We start from the raw sequence: 15,000 nt of genomic DNA on the forward strand, positions 1-15,000 counted from the left end.
GAGAGCTTTGGGCTGCCCAGTTTGGGCTAGGAACTTAAACTCTGGAATTGCAACTGTGCTCCTCTGGAAGAGTATGTAATATATATATATATATATATATATATATATATATATATATATATATATATATATATATTTACTTTGGAGATGGGTCTTCCTTTGTAGTCCTGGTCTCCCTGGAACTTAAAATGTAGACCAGGCTGGCCTTGAACTTAGAAAGACCTGCCTGCTTCTGTCTCCCAAGCACTGGAATCAAAGGTGTGCACCGCTTCGCTTCGGCCAGGCACCAACACGCATTAGCTGCTGAGCTATCCTGCTAGCTCAGGAATAGGTACTGTGGGCTCTGGAGCCAGGGGCAGAAACATGAACTACCCAAAAGGATTTCTCAGACACCTCCTTAGTGCAGACTTACACTTTAGCAAAAGGAAGAAGGAAGTTAATGCTTTAAAAACCCAGGGCTGCCCGGTTTAGGATTGTGAAACGCCTCTGAGGAGTTCACTTTGCAAATAATCCCTGGTAAAGCCTACACAGGTCATGGAGGCAACTGGGTACAGTTCAGTTCAAAATGCATCAAGCACTGAGCGGGATCAAACCTCTCCAAGGGCTGAGTGATGGCTCGGCAGGGAAGAACTAAAGGTGGCTTGAAAGAGAATGTCCCCATAGACTCGGGCATCTGAACATGCAGAGGTGTGTGCCTTTTTGGAGGCAGTATGACACTGATGACAAGGCAGGCTTTAAGAATTAAGATTTGGGGCTGGTGAGATGGCTCAGTGGGTAAGAGCACCCGACTGCTCTTCCGAAGGTCCAGAGTTCAAATCCCAGCAACCACATGGTGGCTCACAACCATCTGTAAAGAGATCTGACTCCCTCTTCTGGAGTGTCTGAGGACAGCTACAGTGTACTTACGTATAATCAATAAATAAATCTTTAAAAAAAAAAAAAGAATTAAGATTTGGAGCTGGGCGTGGTGGCGTGCATGCCTTTCATCTGAGCACTCGGGAGGCAGAGGCAGGCAGATTTCTGAGTTTGAGGCCAGCCTGGTCTACAGAGTGAGTTCCAGGACAGCCGGGGCTACACAGAGAAACCCTGTATCGAAAAAAAACAAAACCAAAACCAAAAACAAAAACAAAAACAAAATTGAGATTTGGTCCTGGCTCAGTGGTTAAGAGCACTGACTGTTCTTTCATAGGTCCTGAGTTCAAATCTCAGCAACCACATGGTGGCTTACAACCATCCATAATGAGATCTGATGTCCTCTTTTGGAGTGTCTGAAGACAGCTACATGTACTTACATATAATGAATAAATAAATTTTTTTTTTTTTTTTTTTTTGGTTTTTCGAGACAGGGTTTCTCTGTATAGCCCTGGCTGTCCTGGAGCTCACTCTGTAGACCAGGCTGGCCTCGAACTCAGAAATCCGCCTGCCTCTGCCTCCCGAGTGCTGGGATTAAAGGCATGCACCACCACCGCCCGGCTTAAATAAATATTTTTTAAAAAGAGTTAAGATTCATGTCATTCCCAGCTCTTCTCTCTCTCTCTCTCTCTCTCTCTCTCTCTCTCTCTCTCTCTCTCTGTCTGTCTGTGTGTGTGTGTGTGTGTGTCTGTCTGTCTGTCTGTCCTGTCTCTCTGTGCTTGCAGTTCATGAGGTGAGCTCTGAGCTTGCTGTGCCAGCTGCCATGCCTGGCACTTTTCATGGCAGTGTTGGATTCCCATCCCTCAGGAACCATAAGCCCAAAGAAGCCTTCCTCCCATAAGTTGCCTTGGTCACGGTGTTCTATCCCAGCGACAGAAAGTAACTAATACAGGGTTCTGGCTGCTTTTTCAGAGGGTCTGAGTTTGGTATACATACACACTGGCACATACATAACTAGAAATAAAAACAAAAACAAACAAAAACAAAAAACAAATCTTGAAAACAATAAAAAAGGAAAAACAAACAAAAATCCAGAAAAACAACCTTATTGAGCCTCTCCTGTCCTGTGGGGGAGTCATTCCCTCAGCATCCATGGGTGACAGACTAGAGCTGTGACTGTCACAGGGTTTCTAGAGGTTTTCTATTTAACAACATCATCTTATAGGAAGAAAGAGAGGAGGGGGAGAGGGAGGGAGAGAAGAGAAAACAGAGGTCATGAACTGCCAGTTGGACGTCAGTTCTCTGGAGCCGTGGGGTCTGCATGCATTTCTCCCCCAGGAAAGGTGACAAGGCCGCCATGTGAGGTCGAGGCTGTGGGCCAGACGTGTTGCTTAGCTGTGGTCATCCATCCCAACCCTGCTTGCTGACCCCAGAGTTCTCTCTCCTCTCCCCAGAGTTTGTGTGCGGTCTGGACGCATCTGACGAGTTCCTGAAGGAGCGGGTGATGAATCTCCCGGAGAGTGTCGTGGCAGGAACTCACTACAGCCAGGACCGATTCCTCCGGTCTCTGAGCCACTACCGGGACATCAATACAGATGATGAGACGGTCTTCAACTACTTCGACGAGCTTGAAATTCACCCAATACATATCGGTACGAAGTGACTTCCGAGACCCCAGCAACCCCTGGTGCACGTGGGACTGGGATCATGGGGCTGAGGGAGGACCCAGGTTTAAAGCGTGCCTGACAGAGCTCAAGAAGCCACTGGGTCAAAAGAGCTCTCCTCCAGGAGCACTCCTCCAGGACAGCCATTTTCCTGGAGGATAGGGTGTTGGAATGTTATCATCACACAGAAACATAGGAGATTCAGGATCCAATGTAAAACTGTCTATGACTGAAAAGAAGCGTGCGCTTGCTGCTGTCTGCTTTGAAGACCTCTCCTGCCTTTAACTTTGGTCGGCTCACCCCTTAGCTGCCCCAAATGGAACTATCCCCTCTGTACTCTCCACTTAGTAAGATATTTTAGTGCTGGGCATGGTGGCCTATGCCTTTAATCCCAGCACTCAGGAGGCAGAGGCAGGCAGATTTCTGAGTTCGAGGCCAGCCTGGTCTACAAAGTGAGTTCCAGGACAGCCAGGGCTATACAGAGAAACCCTGTCTCGGGGGAAAAAAAAAAGAAAAGAAAAAGAAAAAGAAACTGTTAGTCATGAAGTGGGCATAGGAAACCAGCTGTGGAAATTACCCTCTTCTGTTCTTTGCAGGCATGTGCACACACATGCACATATCTCCCATCCCACATACATAATTAAAAATAAAATAATGGCTGGGTGTGGTGGCACACGCCTTTAATCCCAGCACTTGGGAGGCAGAAGCAGGCAAATTTCTGAGTTCGAGGCCAGCCTGGTCTACAGAGTGAGTTCCAGGACAGCCAGGACTACACAGAGAAACCCTGTCTTGAAAAAAAAAAAAAACAAAATAAATAAATAAATAAAAAGATATAAAGCAAAGGGGAAGGCTCCATATGATAGCAGGGTGGCCCCAGCACATAAACGCTGGATGGGTATGGCGGCCCACCTGTAATCCCAGCTATGGAAGGAAGGTTACCTAAGCAAGCAGGCTAGATACACTGGTTGTTTATCAGTGAGCTCTAGGTTAAAGAGATACCATGCCTTAATTAACAACTGGAGAGCAACTAAAGACTCCTGAGAGATCAACCTCAGCTTCTACATGCATGTGCACATATGTCTATGTGCACCTATAACATATGAGTGCCCACACATATGGGACACACACACATGCACACACACCTATGCGCACGCACGTACGCATGCATGTACTCACATACGCACCATGTACACAGACAAAGGCAAACAAATTCAGACTCTAGTACAGTCCCTTCCCGGGCCTGTCCACTCAGATCAATGGTGACTTCCAGGACTCAGAAAGGGCTTAGATGTTGTGTGCCTGTGACCCCAGCATTCAGAAAGACAGAGACCTAGTAGCCTAGTCTACAATATGAGTTCCAGTCTATTGATGGCCAGATAGTGCAACCTTGTTGCAAACAATCAGAAAAAGTTGTGAGAGCCAAGGCAGAATCTTCCCACCCCTGTTTCTCTCTCTCTCTCTCTTTTTTAATAAAGACTTATTTACTATTATATCTAAGTACACTGTAGCTGTCCTCAGACACACCAGAAGAGGGCATCAGTTCTTATTATGGATGGTTGTGGGCCACCATGTGGTCGCCGGGATTTGAACTCAGGACCCCTGCAAGAGCAGTCAGTGCTCCTAACCACTAAGCCATCTCTCCAGCCCCCCCCCCCACCCCTGTTTCTCACACTCCCGCTGTAGAGGTCGCCCTTAAGAAGTGAAACTCTGACCCTTGCTGCCAAGTGGGGAATGCTACTTTGATGGACCCTGCCTCCCACCCTTGTGAAGAGTGTTGTTCTAATCACAGACATGTCTAGGGTCCATGTGCAGATTGTTTCTCTTCTCGTATTTAAAGATGTAGGAAAACTTGAAGACGCCCAGAACAGACTTGCTATCAAACAGCTCATCAAAGAGATCGGGAAGCCTCGGAATTACGGCTTAACAGAAGAAGAAAAGGCAGAGGAGGAGAAGAAAGCAGCAGAGGAACGCCTGGCCAAGGAGGCTGCTCAGACGGCAGAACGCGAACACAAGGAGGCCATGGAGATGGCGGAGAAGATAGCCCGCTGGGAGGAGTGGGTGAGTGCAAGGCTGGGCCTGTCACTTAGGCCAGCATGGAAACAAACTCCGGATAGTTTTCCTTATTACGAGCACCATTGAAAGGAGGTATCCGTGGTATTTTACTGAGTACCACTGCCCATGAGTGTCCATGATACGGGCTTACCGATGGCTCTGTGGGTAAATAAGCATCAGCGGTCCTTCCAAAGCGATTGGGTGTTGAGTCCCAGCACCCACATGCAGGCTCACAACCAGCTGTGGCTCCAGGTCCAGGGCATCTAATGCCCTCTGCTGGCCTCCGTGGGCACCATATGCATGTGATGTACAGACATACATTCAGGCAAATACCTGTGTACACAGAATAACAAATAAAATGGTTAAAAGCATACTACTACACACACAGACGTATAACGTTGCAGGCATGACGTGCACGAGGCCATCGCATCTGTCTCTCCATTTCTGGGCCACTTTCTGTTTGTTTGGAGACAAGCTCTCAGCAGTGTGGGGCCCAGGCTGGCCTCTCACTCACCTTGTAGTCCAGAATGGCCTCGAATTGATGGCAATCCCTCCTGCCTCACCCTCCCAGCTTCTTGTCATTACACTTTCGAACCACCACGTCTGGCTCCCCGTCAGTGACTTTTGCTCGATTTACAAGGTCAATCCTCGCTGTCTTCAGTCATTGTCCACACTTCTTCCTGAGGACACTTCCAGAACGCACGGCGCCAGCCACCCAGTCTCTGCTGACATTCCTCATGGGCTTCCCAGCCCCATTGGATAAACGTCAGTACTACTTCCAGTGGCCCACAAGGTCCAGTGTGACCTGAGTGCTTCTAACAGTCCCATCTCGAAGAATGTAGCCTCCCTTCATCTTCCCCATCTGCCTTATGTCTTTACTGCCAAGAGACTCCCTTGCCACCCATGTGAAACTCCCACTCTGGCCTCTCTCCAGAGCACCCGCTTATGCTTCCTTTTCCTCCTTCCTTCCCTTTATGCTATCTGACATACTGGGGCTTTTCCGTACTTACCTCTCCCTGCCTTTTCTGGGCACAGACAACTTAAGCCGTGTGAGCACTGGTATCCTGTCTTTGTTCTCTGCCATCTTCGTGTTCTTACTGCCTTGAACAGGGCCTGACCTATACCAGGCACTCCGTCAGTACCAAGAAAGGAACTTCGGGGTTGTGGGTAGTGGGGAGGCAAGCTCTTAAGCACATACCAGGACACCCGTGTGTCAACACAGAGGCTGGCAACACAGACAGGAATTGCATCTTTTTTTTTTTTTTTTTCCTGTATATGGGTGTTTTGCCTGCATGTGTGTCTGTGCGCTATGTGCATCAAGTGCCTGCAGAGGCCAGAAGAGGATATCAGATGCCCCAGAACTGGAGTTACACATGGTTGTGAGCTGCCCTGTGGATACTGGGAATCGAACCCAGGTCCTGTAGAAGAGCAGCCAGTGCTCTTAACCATGGAGCCATCTCTCCAGCACTGGGAATTGCATCTTTAGGTCATGCCTTATTCAAGCACCTGGAGATCTGAGAAGACAGCAGGCTAATGCCTTCAAACGTGGGCAGGGAGATGGTCAGAAGGGGAGAATACATACTGCATAAACCTGGTACTCTGAGACCTGAGTTCAATCTGAGAACCCAGGAGAAACATCTCCCAGGATAAACACACACACACACACATACACCTATGCACGGGCTAGAAGGGGTGGGGCTGCCTGACATGCCATTGTTCAGCCAGCAAATGATACAGAACGAGGAGAACAAAAGCACTCTCTTGCTGCTTGGACAGCCAGCCATGTTCCTGAGACGCACGAGGTCTGTGCCTCTCTCATCCCCAGGCCTTGCGCTCTTTGCTCATTCTAGAGATGTATTGGCTCAGATCTGTCAAAGTCCAGAGTCTATTTAGTGGTTTCTGGTGTTAACCCTGTGCTCTGACACAGACATCAGGGCTGGGAGCAGGAGATGCTCAATTCAGTACCGACCGAACATTGATAGTGCGTCTGTGCTTATGGTGGTTTGAATGTGGCTGGCCCCCACAGGCTCAAACATTTGTATGCCTTGTCCCCACTGGATAAACTGTCTGGGGAAGATGAAGAGGTGTGTCCTTGTCGGAGTAGGTATGTACTTGCTGGAGGTTCTGGGCTCTGAGGTTTCAAAAGTTCATGCCAGGCCCAGTGTCTTACTCTGTGCCTGCTGCTTGTAGACCATGGTGTGAGGCTCTCAGCTACTGCTCCAGCGCCATGCCTGTCTGCGTGCCACAGAGGTGGTCATGGACTAACCCTCTGGAACTGTAAGCAAGCCCCCAATTAAGTGCTTGCTTTTCTGAGAGCTGTGTTGATCATGGTGTCTCTTTACAGGACTAGAACAGTTACAGCCATTAGTAACACGCATGTGAAAATTCCTGCCTACATTATAGGGTGTGAGTGTGTCTTTATAGCTCTGGATATGAGGGCGCCCTGGTTCCTCTATTGCCCCGCCTGTCCTCCATGACTTTGAGGGACTGAGTAATATCTACAGCCTAAAGTTTGCTGAGTCAGACTACACATGGTCGTTGAAGTATTGATACCTATGTCTAAACTGCCTCTCTCTATGCAAGGCTGCCTTGGTTACTTCTCCATCACTTCGATGAACCACCTTGGGCAAGATAACTTACAGAAGGAAACCTTTATTTAGGCTCATGGTTCCAGAGGGGCAGTGTCTTATTTGGGGTTTATATTGCTGTGATAAGACTCCATGACTTTGGGAGTAAAGTTTGTTTCAAGCCTATAGTTCCATGTCACAGTCTATCATGGAAGGAACTCAAGACAGGCACTTGGAGGCAGGGACTGATGCAGAGACCATGGAGGGTGCTGCTCACTGGCCTATGGTTTGTTCAACCTGCTTTCTACATAGCGCCCGGAACCACCTGCCTGGGGTGGCACTGCCCAAAACGTGCTAGGTCCTTTCACATCTGTCATCGATGAGGAAACCGTAACACAGGTCTGTCTGGTTGGGTCATCTTCTCAATTGATGTTCCCTGCTCCTAAAAATGATTATAGCTCATGTCAAGCTGGCATAAAACCAGCCAGCCTAGCTAGGGTCCTCAATGGCAGAGACAGCATGGTATCACGTGACTAACAGCAGCTGGAGCTGGAAGCTGAGAGCTGAGGCCTCAGCCTTCCAAACTGCAAACAGGAAGCCCAGAGAGCAAACCCAAAGCGAAGTTAGTCTTCACTACTTCTAGTAAGGGTACACCTCTTAAACCTCCCAGGTAGCGCCATCAAGGAGGGATCAAGTATCAGACACCCAGGACTATGGGGGACAGCTTTTCTTTTTTTTTTTTTAAAGTGGCAGCTTCAGCTGTTTTTTTTTTTTTTTTTGATTTTTAATATTTTTATTACATATTTTCCTCAATTACATTTCCAATGCTATCCCAAAAGTCCCCCATAGCGCCCCCCACTTCCCTACCCACCCATTCCCATTCTTTTGGCCCTGGCATTCCCCTATATTGGGGCATATAAAGTTTGCAAGTCCAATGGGCCTCTCTTTCCAATGATGGCCGACTAGGCCATCTTTCGATACATATGCAGCTAGAGACAAGAGCTCCGGGGTTCTGGTTAGTACATCATGTTGTTCCAACAATAGGGTTGCAGATCCCTTTAGCTCCTTGGGTACTTTCTCTAGCTGGGGACAGCTTTTCAAACCACCACAAATGTAAGCCGGCCCACACATCCTCTACCAGCAACTGAGTCCCTGCGTTCTCGCCAATTCCACATTCTCTGCTTTGCTTGTTCACATCAAGACTGTAAGCAGAGGCTAGTCTGACGTTATCCATTTTTCTGACAGGTCTGTCTATGCTCATTCAGAATTTAAGGATTTTCCCCTCTCATGTCATGCATTTTCTCTGTGGGTGTCTGCACAGTGCCTTTCTCTTACTTTTTTTTTTGTTTTGTTTTGTTTTTTCAAGACAGGGTTTCTCTGTGTAGCCCTGGCTGTCCTGGAACTCGCTTTGTAGACCAGGCTGGCCTCGAACTCAGAAATCTGCCTGTCTCTGCCTCCCAAGTGCTAAGATTAAAGGCGTGTGCCACCATGCCTGGCTTTCTTTTACTATTTTATTAGAACTTCCAAAAACAAATTGCAGGAGGTCTGAATGGGCAAATGGGACCCCGAGTCTCTTTAATAGGACATGGCTTTTTGAGTACTAGTGAAAGAACCTAGTGGGGAAACCCCCACTCAATTCCTGATTCAGCGTGCACCCAAGAATCAGGAACAGAACAGAACGCCTTGATGTAAAAACACAAGGTAGTTTAATGGCAGAGCTCCGAGTCTAAATGTATCTCACGAAGGAGACAGTGGATTTGACCAGGAGGCTTGGAAGCTAGGGATTTTTTTTATAGAAAAGGGGCTGGGGCTGGGGGAGGAATTGGCGCGGTTTCACATGATTGGTCCATTTAAACATCAGCAGACTGTACATGCAGATAACATTTAACTTAGGTCAGAAGGGCGGGAGATAGGGAGGCGCTGGGCCAGTCCAGACATTCTCTTTATCTTTATGGCCAAGCAGCCTCAGGAATGTCTTAAAGAAGGGCCTGTTCTGCTATGTTCTCAGGCCCAGGTTTCAAAGCTCACAAACAACTCTTTGGGCTATTTGACATAAATTACATGAATCACGGGTCTCAAATTTTATTTTCTTTCACTAGCACCATCTCTGGAAATTTTTCTTCAAAGCCAGAGAGACTGATATCATGCCTTTTATATTTTCTTGGCTTCTTTGTCTCTCATATAGGGTGCCTTATATTCTGACTGGGTACTTTAAAATATTAGTGAAGCTAAAACACTAAAAGTCCGTATGGGAAGGGGAGGGAGTAGGGTTGCCAAAGATGCAATTAAGTTGTACATACACTCAAGGACAGGGACCTGCCCACATGCCTGTTTCCTGTTTTTCTTTCCCTTGGTTCTTGGAGTCTCCTACCATAAATGTTGTATAACAGAAACTCAAATTGCTTTTATTAGTCTCGTAATTTTGCTGTTAGAGCTCAAATCCTGTTCCCTTCTCTACAGAACCTCACTTCTGTTCCCCTTGGTATCTCATAGTCCCCATCTTGAAAATGAAGAGAAAGGTGTTACCTATTTCATGGAGTTTTTGTGACGATGAAAGAGTTAGTTTATATAGCCCACATAGAGGAGGAAGAGGAAGAATGCCAGTGAAGACCAGTCAACCAGCTGACCAGATAGATGGCTGGAAGCAGCAAACCTCTCTCAAAAAGAATCTTAAATTCAGGCTGGTGAGATGGCTCAGTGGGTAAGAGCACCCGACTGCTCTTCCGAAGGTCCAGAGTTCAAATCCCAGCAACCACATGGTGGCTCACAACCATCCGTAACGAGATCTGGCGCCCTCTTCTGGAGTGTCTGAAGACAGCTACAGTGTGCTTATGTATAATAAATAAATCTTAAAAAAAAAAAAAAAAAGAATCTTAAATTCAAATGGACTCAACTCACCAAGAGAGGATACGTGCAGATTAAGCGGCTGGATTGAAACCAGGATCCAATTACCTGTTGACTTCAAGAAACTCACTTAGCTAGCAAGTGTACCCCAAGCTGAGAGTGGAGCCGGGGGATGGGCTCAGGGGGTTAAAGGTGCTCGCTGGTAGGCCTGAGACCCACATGGTAAGGGAGAAAAAGACTCTCACAAGTAGACCTCTGACTTCTACAAATATACCATGGCATACACATACCAGACACACACATATACATCACACACACATCAGCGAGACAGAGAGAGACAGACAGAGAGAGAGAGAGAGAGAGAGAGAGAGAGAGAGAAGAGACGCATCCACACACGGAGACACACACGTACACGTACACGTACACCCACACAAGGAATATAATGTAAAACATTTTAAAACCAAATAAAACTTAGTGTCCAAGGGTGGAAATCAATCTAGCAGGAAAATGAAATCTGTAGAACAGGTTGGCACAGTAATTTTTGTTTGTTGTTGTTGTTGTTTTTCAAGACAGAGTCTCTTATATGGCTCTAGCTATCCTGGAACTAGCTCTGTGGACCAGGCTAGCCTCAAACTCAGAGTTCCAGTTTCCTCTGCCTCCCAAGTGTTGGGATTAAAGACGTGCACCACCACTGCCTGGCTTGGCACAATGACTCTTTTTTTTTTTTTTTTTTTTTTTTTAAAGATTTATTTATTATATGTAAGTACACTGTAGCTGTCTTCAGACACTCCAGAAGAGGGCGCCAGATCTCGTTGCGGATGGTTGTGAGCCACCATGTGGTTGCTGGGATTTGAACTCTGGACCTTTGGAAGAGCAGTTGGGTGCTCTTACCCACTGAGCCATCTCACCAGCCCCCGGCACAATGACTCTTATACCTCATAAAGTAGCCTTCAGACCAAAACCAGACAGAAGAGACAAAGAGGGACACTGCATACTAAAAATGGGAACAATTCATCCAGAAGATGTGACAATTGTAAATTTTTATAAAACAGACTTGCAAAGGCTTAGCAGGCACTGTAGGTCCTGATACAATAATAGTGAGAGACTTCATTACTCCTGGCTCACATTTAGATAAGTCGTCCAAACATAACCTCACAAAGAAAACAAGACAGCTAAACTGTACCGCAGATCAGCAAGATTTAGCAGGCATCTACAGAATAGTCCATCCAAGAGGTACGGAGTACCCATTGTCCTTAGCAGCATGTGAAATTTCTCTACACAGCACGCCTTAACAAATGCAAAAATTTCAAAGAACTCTTCTCATCAGACCACGGTGGAGTTCCGGTCAGAAAACATAAGCCGGAGAAACCTCAGAAACTCCATACTTGAGCGGAGACTTGTAGGACACAGTTTTGAATGAATGGTGGGTCACTGAAGAGTTCAGGGAGGAAATTAGGAAATGCCTGCAGGCAAATGGAAATGAGAGCAGAATCTCTGGGAAGCAGGCCAGGCAGTCCTGAGAGGGAGGGCTGTAACGGTCACATTTAAAACAGAGCAACACACAGCAAACACACAAATAAAACATTGGACGTTCAGGCATGGTGGCACATTGCTCTTAAGGACAGCACTTAGAAGGCACATTTCCATAGGTTCAAGGCCATCACAGTCTATATTGTGGGATATAGAGTTCCAGGCTAGCTGGAGTTGTATAAGGCCAGCCTGGTCTACACAGCGAGTTCTTCTCTCTGGACAGCCAGAAAAATCCTGACTCAGAAAAAATAAAAAATTTAAAAAATTTAAAATTTAAAAAACCCCCAAAAAACCAAAACAAACCGAACAACCAACCAACCAACCAACCAACCAAACCCGAATCACCACCACCAACAAAAAGGCAGGATTACACAGATAAATGTCCTAAGGAGGCAACACAGAGTTTGGCAGAAGCAACACAACTCAAGCCTCATAGATGGCAACACAGAAAGATCAGGGCAGAAGTGGAGGGACCAGAGCATAGAAGAACAGCATCCACAGAGACAGGATTAATCAAACAAAACCGGCCTTGAAAACATTGAGAGCCGGGCGTGGTGGCGCACGCCTTTAATCCCAGCACTCGGGAGGCAGAGGCAGGCGGATTTCTGAGTTCGAGGCCAGCCTGGTCTACAAAGTGAGCTCCAGGACAGCCAGAGCTATAAAGAGAAACCCTGTCTCGAAAAACCAAAAAAAAAAAAAAGAAAACATTGAGATTGACAACCCAGCCGGGCGTGGTGGCGCACGCCTTTAATCCCAGCACTTGGGAGGCAGAGGCAGATGAGTCTCTGTGAGTTCAAGCCAGCATGGTCTACAGAGCTAGATCCAGGACAGCCAGAGCAACACAGAGAAACCCTGGCTCAAATCACGTCAATAAATAAATAAATAGATAAATAAATAGCATTAACTCAAACTGATAATATCAGAGATACAAAGGGAATTGTGCTCACTAACCCCCGTGAAACTGGACACACACGAGGGAATCTTTTGAAAATGTATGTTCCCCAAATCTGTAAACCCTAGAATAAACGGATAAATCTCAAAATTCCTATGACTTATCAAAATTAAATCCAGAAGTTATAAATAATCCAAACGATTAGTGGTATTGAAGCAGTAACTAAAATCTCCTACAAAAAGAGCGCAGACCCGTGTGGATTTGCTGCTGAATCCTACCAACCTCCCCGTGTGTGTACGCGCGCGTGTGTGTGTGTGTGTACATGTGTGACCATTCTGAGGCCAGAGGTGTTTGTAAGGTGTCCCGCTTAGCACTCACCACTTTATTCCCTTGAGACAGTTTCTCAAAAAAAAAAAAAAAAAGAAAAGAAAAGAAAAGAAAGAGAACCGGAAGTTAAGCTGAACCTATTTCAGCAAACCCTGGCGTTTCTCTTGTCTCTCCGTACCCTGTCACCCCCAGCTCTGGGGTTATAGCACACATGCAACTGTGCCTACATGCATGTCTCTGTACCGTGTGTGGGACTGGTGTTCACAGAGGCCAAAAGAGGGCATTGGATCACCTGGAACTGGGGTTAACAGAGGTTTGTAAGCTGCTGTGTGGTGTGGGTGCTGGGAATCGTACCTGCGTCCTCTGGGACAGTAGGCAGTGCTCTTAACCACTGAGACATCTCTCCAGCCCCCATGCCAGACGTTTTATGTGGACTCTGGGAGGTTTTGACTCCTGTTTGGCTTTTGCAACAAGCACTCTTACCTACTGAGCCACCTCACTAGCCCACTGCCAAACCTGCATATGTCTCAACTTGGTCCATTAACTAGTGTGGGAAGAAACTCTACCAAACTCATTCTACAAAGCCAATATTACTGTGATACTAAAATCAGATGGAGGCAGAATTAACAAAAAAACAAAAAACAAACAAAAAAAAACACCACTTATTTTCTATACGGAAAAAAAAAAAATCTCAACAAAACAGAACTCAGGACCACATTGAGAAATCCAGGCATGGTGCTCTGTACAAATGCAATCCCCACACCTGTGTGGGAGAGGCAGGAGAATCATCCACTTCCGCTAGAAGCAAGTCTGGGGCCAGCCTGGGCTACACGAGACCCTCTCTCAAGAGCACAACAAATAAAAAAAATTAGAAGAAGACAATGTGAAGAAGTCTGTTGTGGGACATAGGGGGCTGGGGTCACTTAGCCTGTGAAATGCTTGTGTTGGAAGCAGGAGATCAGCTGAGCAGAAAGACAGGGGAAGGCTTCGAGAAATGAGAAGGAAGAAGAGCCACTCACTAGGAGGCTGGCTGTCACCAGCAAGGAAAGGAAAGCTCCAGGACAGGTCCCAGCTGCCTGTCCCCTCTCCCGGTTACAAACCTACCATTTTCTAGGAATCTCCCCGGAAACCCCAAAGGAGGGGGAAAGTATGGATGCGGAACGCCCCTTGTGCAATCCTCGTGGCCTCTGGTTTCACCTTTATGGGGTTATAACTCCATCTAAGGCACCTGGGCGCGCTACCCTTTAATTTCACTCATCAAAAGAGACAGAAAACAGAGAACTTTTTCTTGTTTTTTGTTTTTTGAGACAGGGTTTCTCTGTATAACCCTGATTGTCCTGGAACTCACTCTGTAGACTAGGCTGGCCTTGAACTCAGAAATCCGCCTGCTTCTGCCTCCCATGTGCTGGGATTAAAGGTGTGCGCCACCACCGCCCGGACAGAGAACATTTTTATACCAACCTTTTGAGCTATAACTCAAGAGCCAGGTAAATGCTGCACATAGCCAATGCTACTACAACTCACTGTGGCTTTCCTTTGAGGAACCCGTGCGATACTTGAACATGGTTTACTCTCTTGATAAGCTTACACCCACACTTGGGCATGCTCTTCCTTCTTAGCTCTCTGGTTTTCCAAAACTCTCCTGCTTGAGGCTTTTTTGGATGCCTTTGATAAAACCTCCAGTAACAATTGATTAGGCCTGAAATTCTTTCCTGTGTCAAAGCCAGGGTTCCTGGTTTGGCCTCAGTCAAGGTCCCTGAAAGACTAAAAGACGAGGGGCTGGAGCTGGAGTTGGAGAGGTGGCTAAGCAGTTGAAATCACTCCCTGCTCTTCCAGAGGCCTTGGGTTTGGTTTCTAGCACCCAGACAAGCAGCTGGTAACCACACTTGACTCCAGTTCTGGAGATCCAGAGCCCTGTTCTGGTCTTTTTGGGTACCTGCACTTACATGGCATACACTCACCTCCCCCCCACACCATACATATAACCTAAAAATAAAAATCCCTTTTCTTAAAGGAACTCCTCGTGTCCCTGAGGATGGCAGTATGAAAGCTGTGTAGCTCTAGCCTCAGTGCTGCTACCCAGAATCTGTTTCAAACTGCCAGGCATGGCGTCATGTTCTTGGAATCCCAGTTCCGGGGAGGCGGAATCAAGAGGGTCTCTGGGACTTGATAGTCAGCCTGTCTACCCTAATTGGTGAGCCCCAGTCCCTGTCTCAAAGTAGGTGGACAGTGTTCTTAAGGATGACATCTGAGACTGTCCTCTGGCCAGCAC

The 15,000-nt window shown here is 46.9% G+C and overlaps 1 protein-coding gene across 2 annotated transcripts in view; it reads left to right on the forward strand.

Moving 5' to 3' along the window:
* Ak7 (adenylate kinase 7) overlaps positions 1 to 15,000 on the forward strand; it is a 73,559-nt gene that overhangs the window by 54,369 nt on the left and 4,190 nt on the right. For both annotated transcript variants that reach the window (XM_021179123.2, XM_021179124.2), the window contains 2 exons: positions 2,307 to 2,504; positions 4,354 to 4,574. In XM_021179123.2, the coding sequence (XP_021034782.1) occupies positions 2,307 to 2,504; positions 4,354 to 4,574 (419 nt within the window). The remainder of the gene's footprint in view (positions 1 to 2,306; positions 2,505 to 4,353; positions 4,575 to 15,000) is intronic.

The sequence above is a fragment of the Mus caroli genome, unplaced genomic scaffold (assembly GCF_978045245.1).
Source record: "Mus caroli unplaced genomic scaffold, Mus_caroli_1 scaffold_14, whole genome shotgun sequence".
NCBI classification, from domain to species: Eukaryota; Metazoa; Chordata; class Mammalia; order Rodentia; family Muridae; genus Mus; species Mus caroli.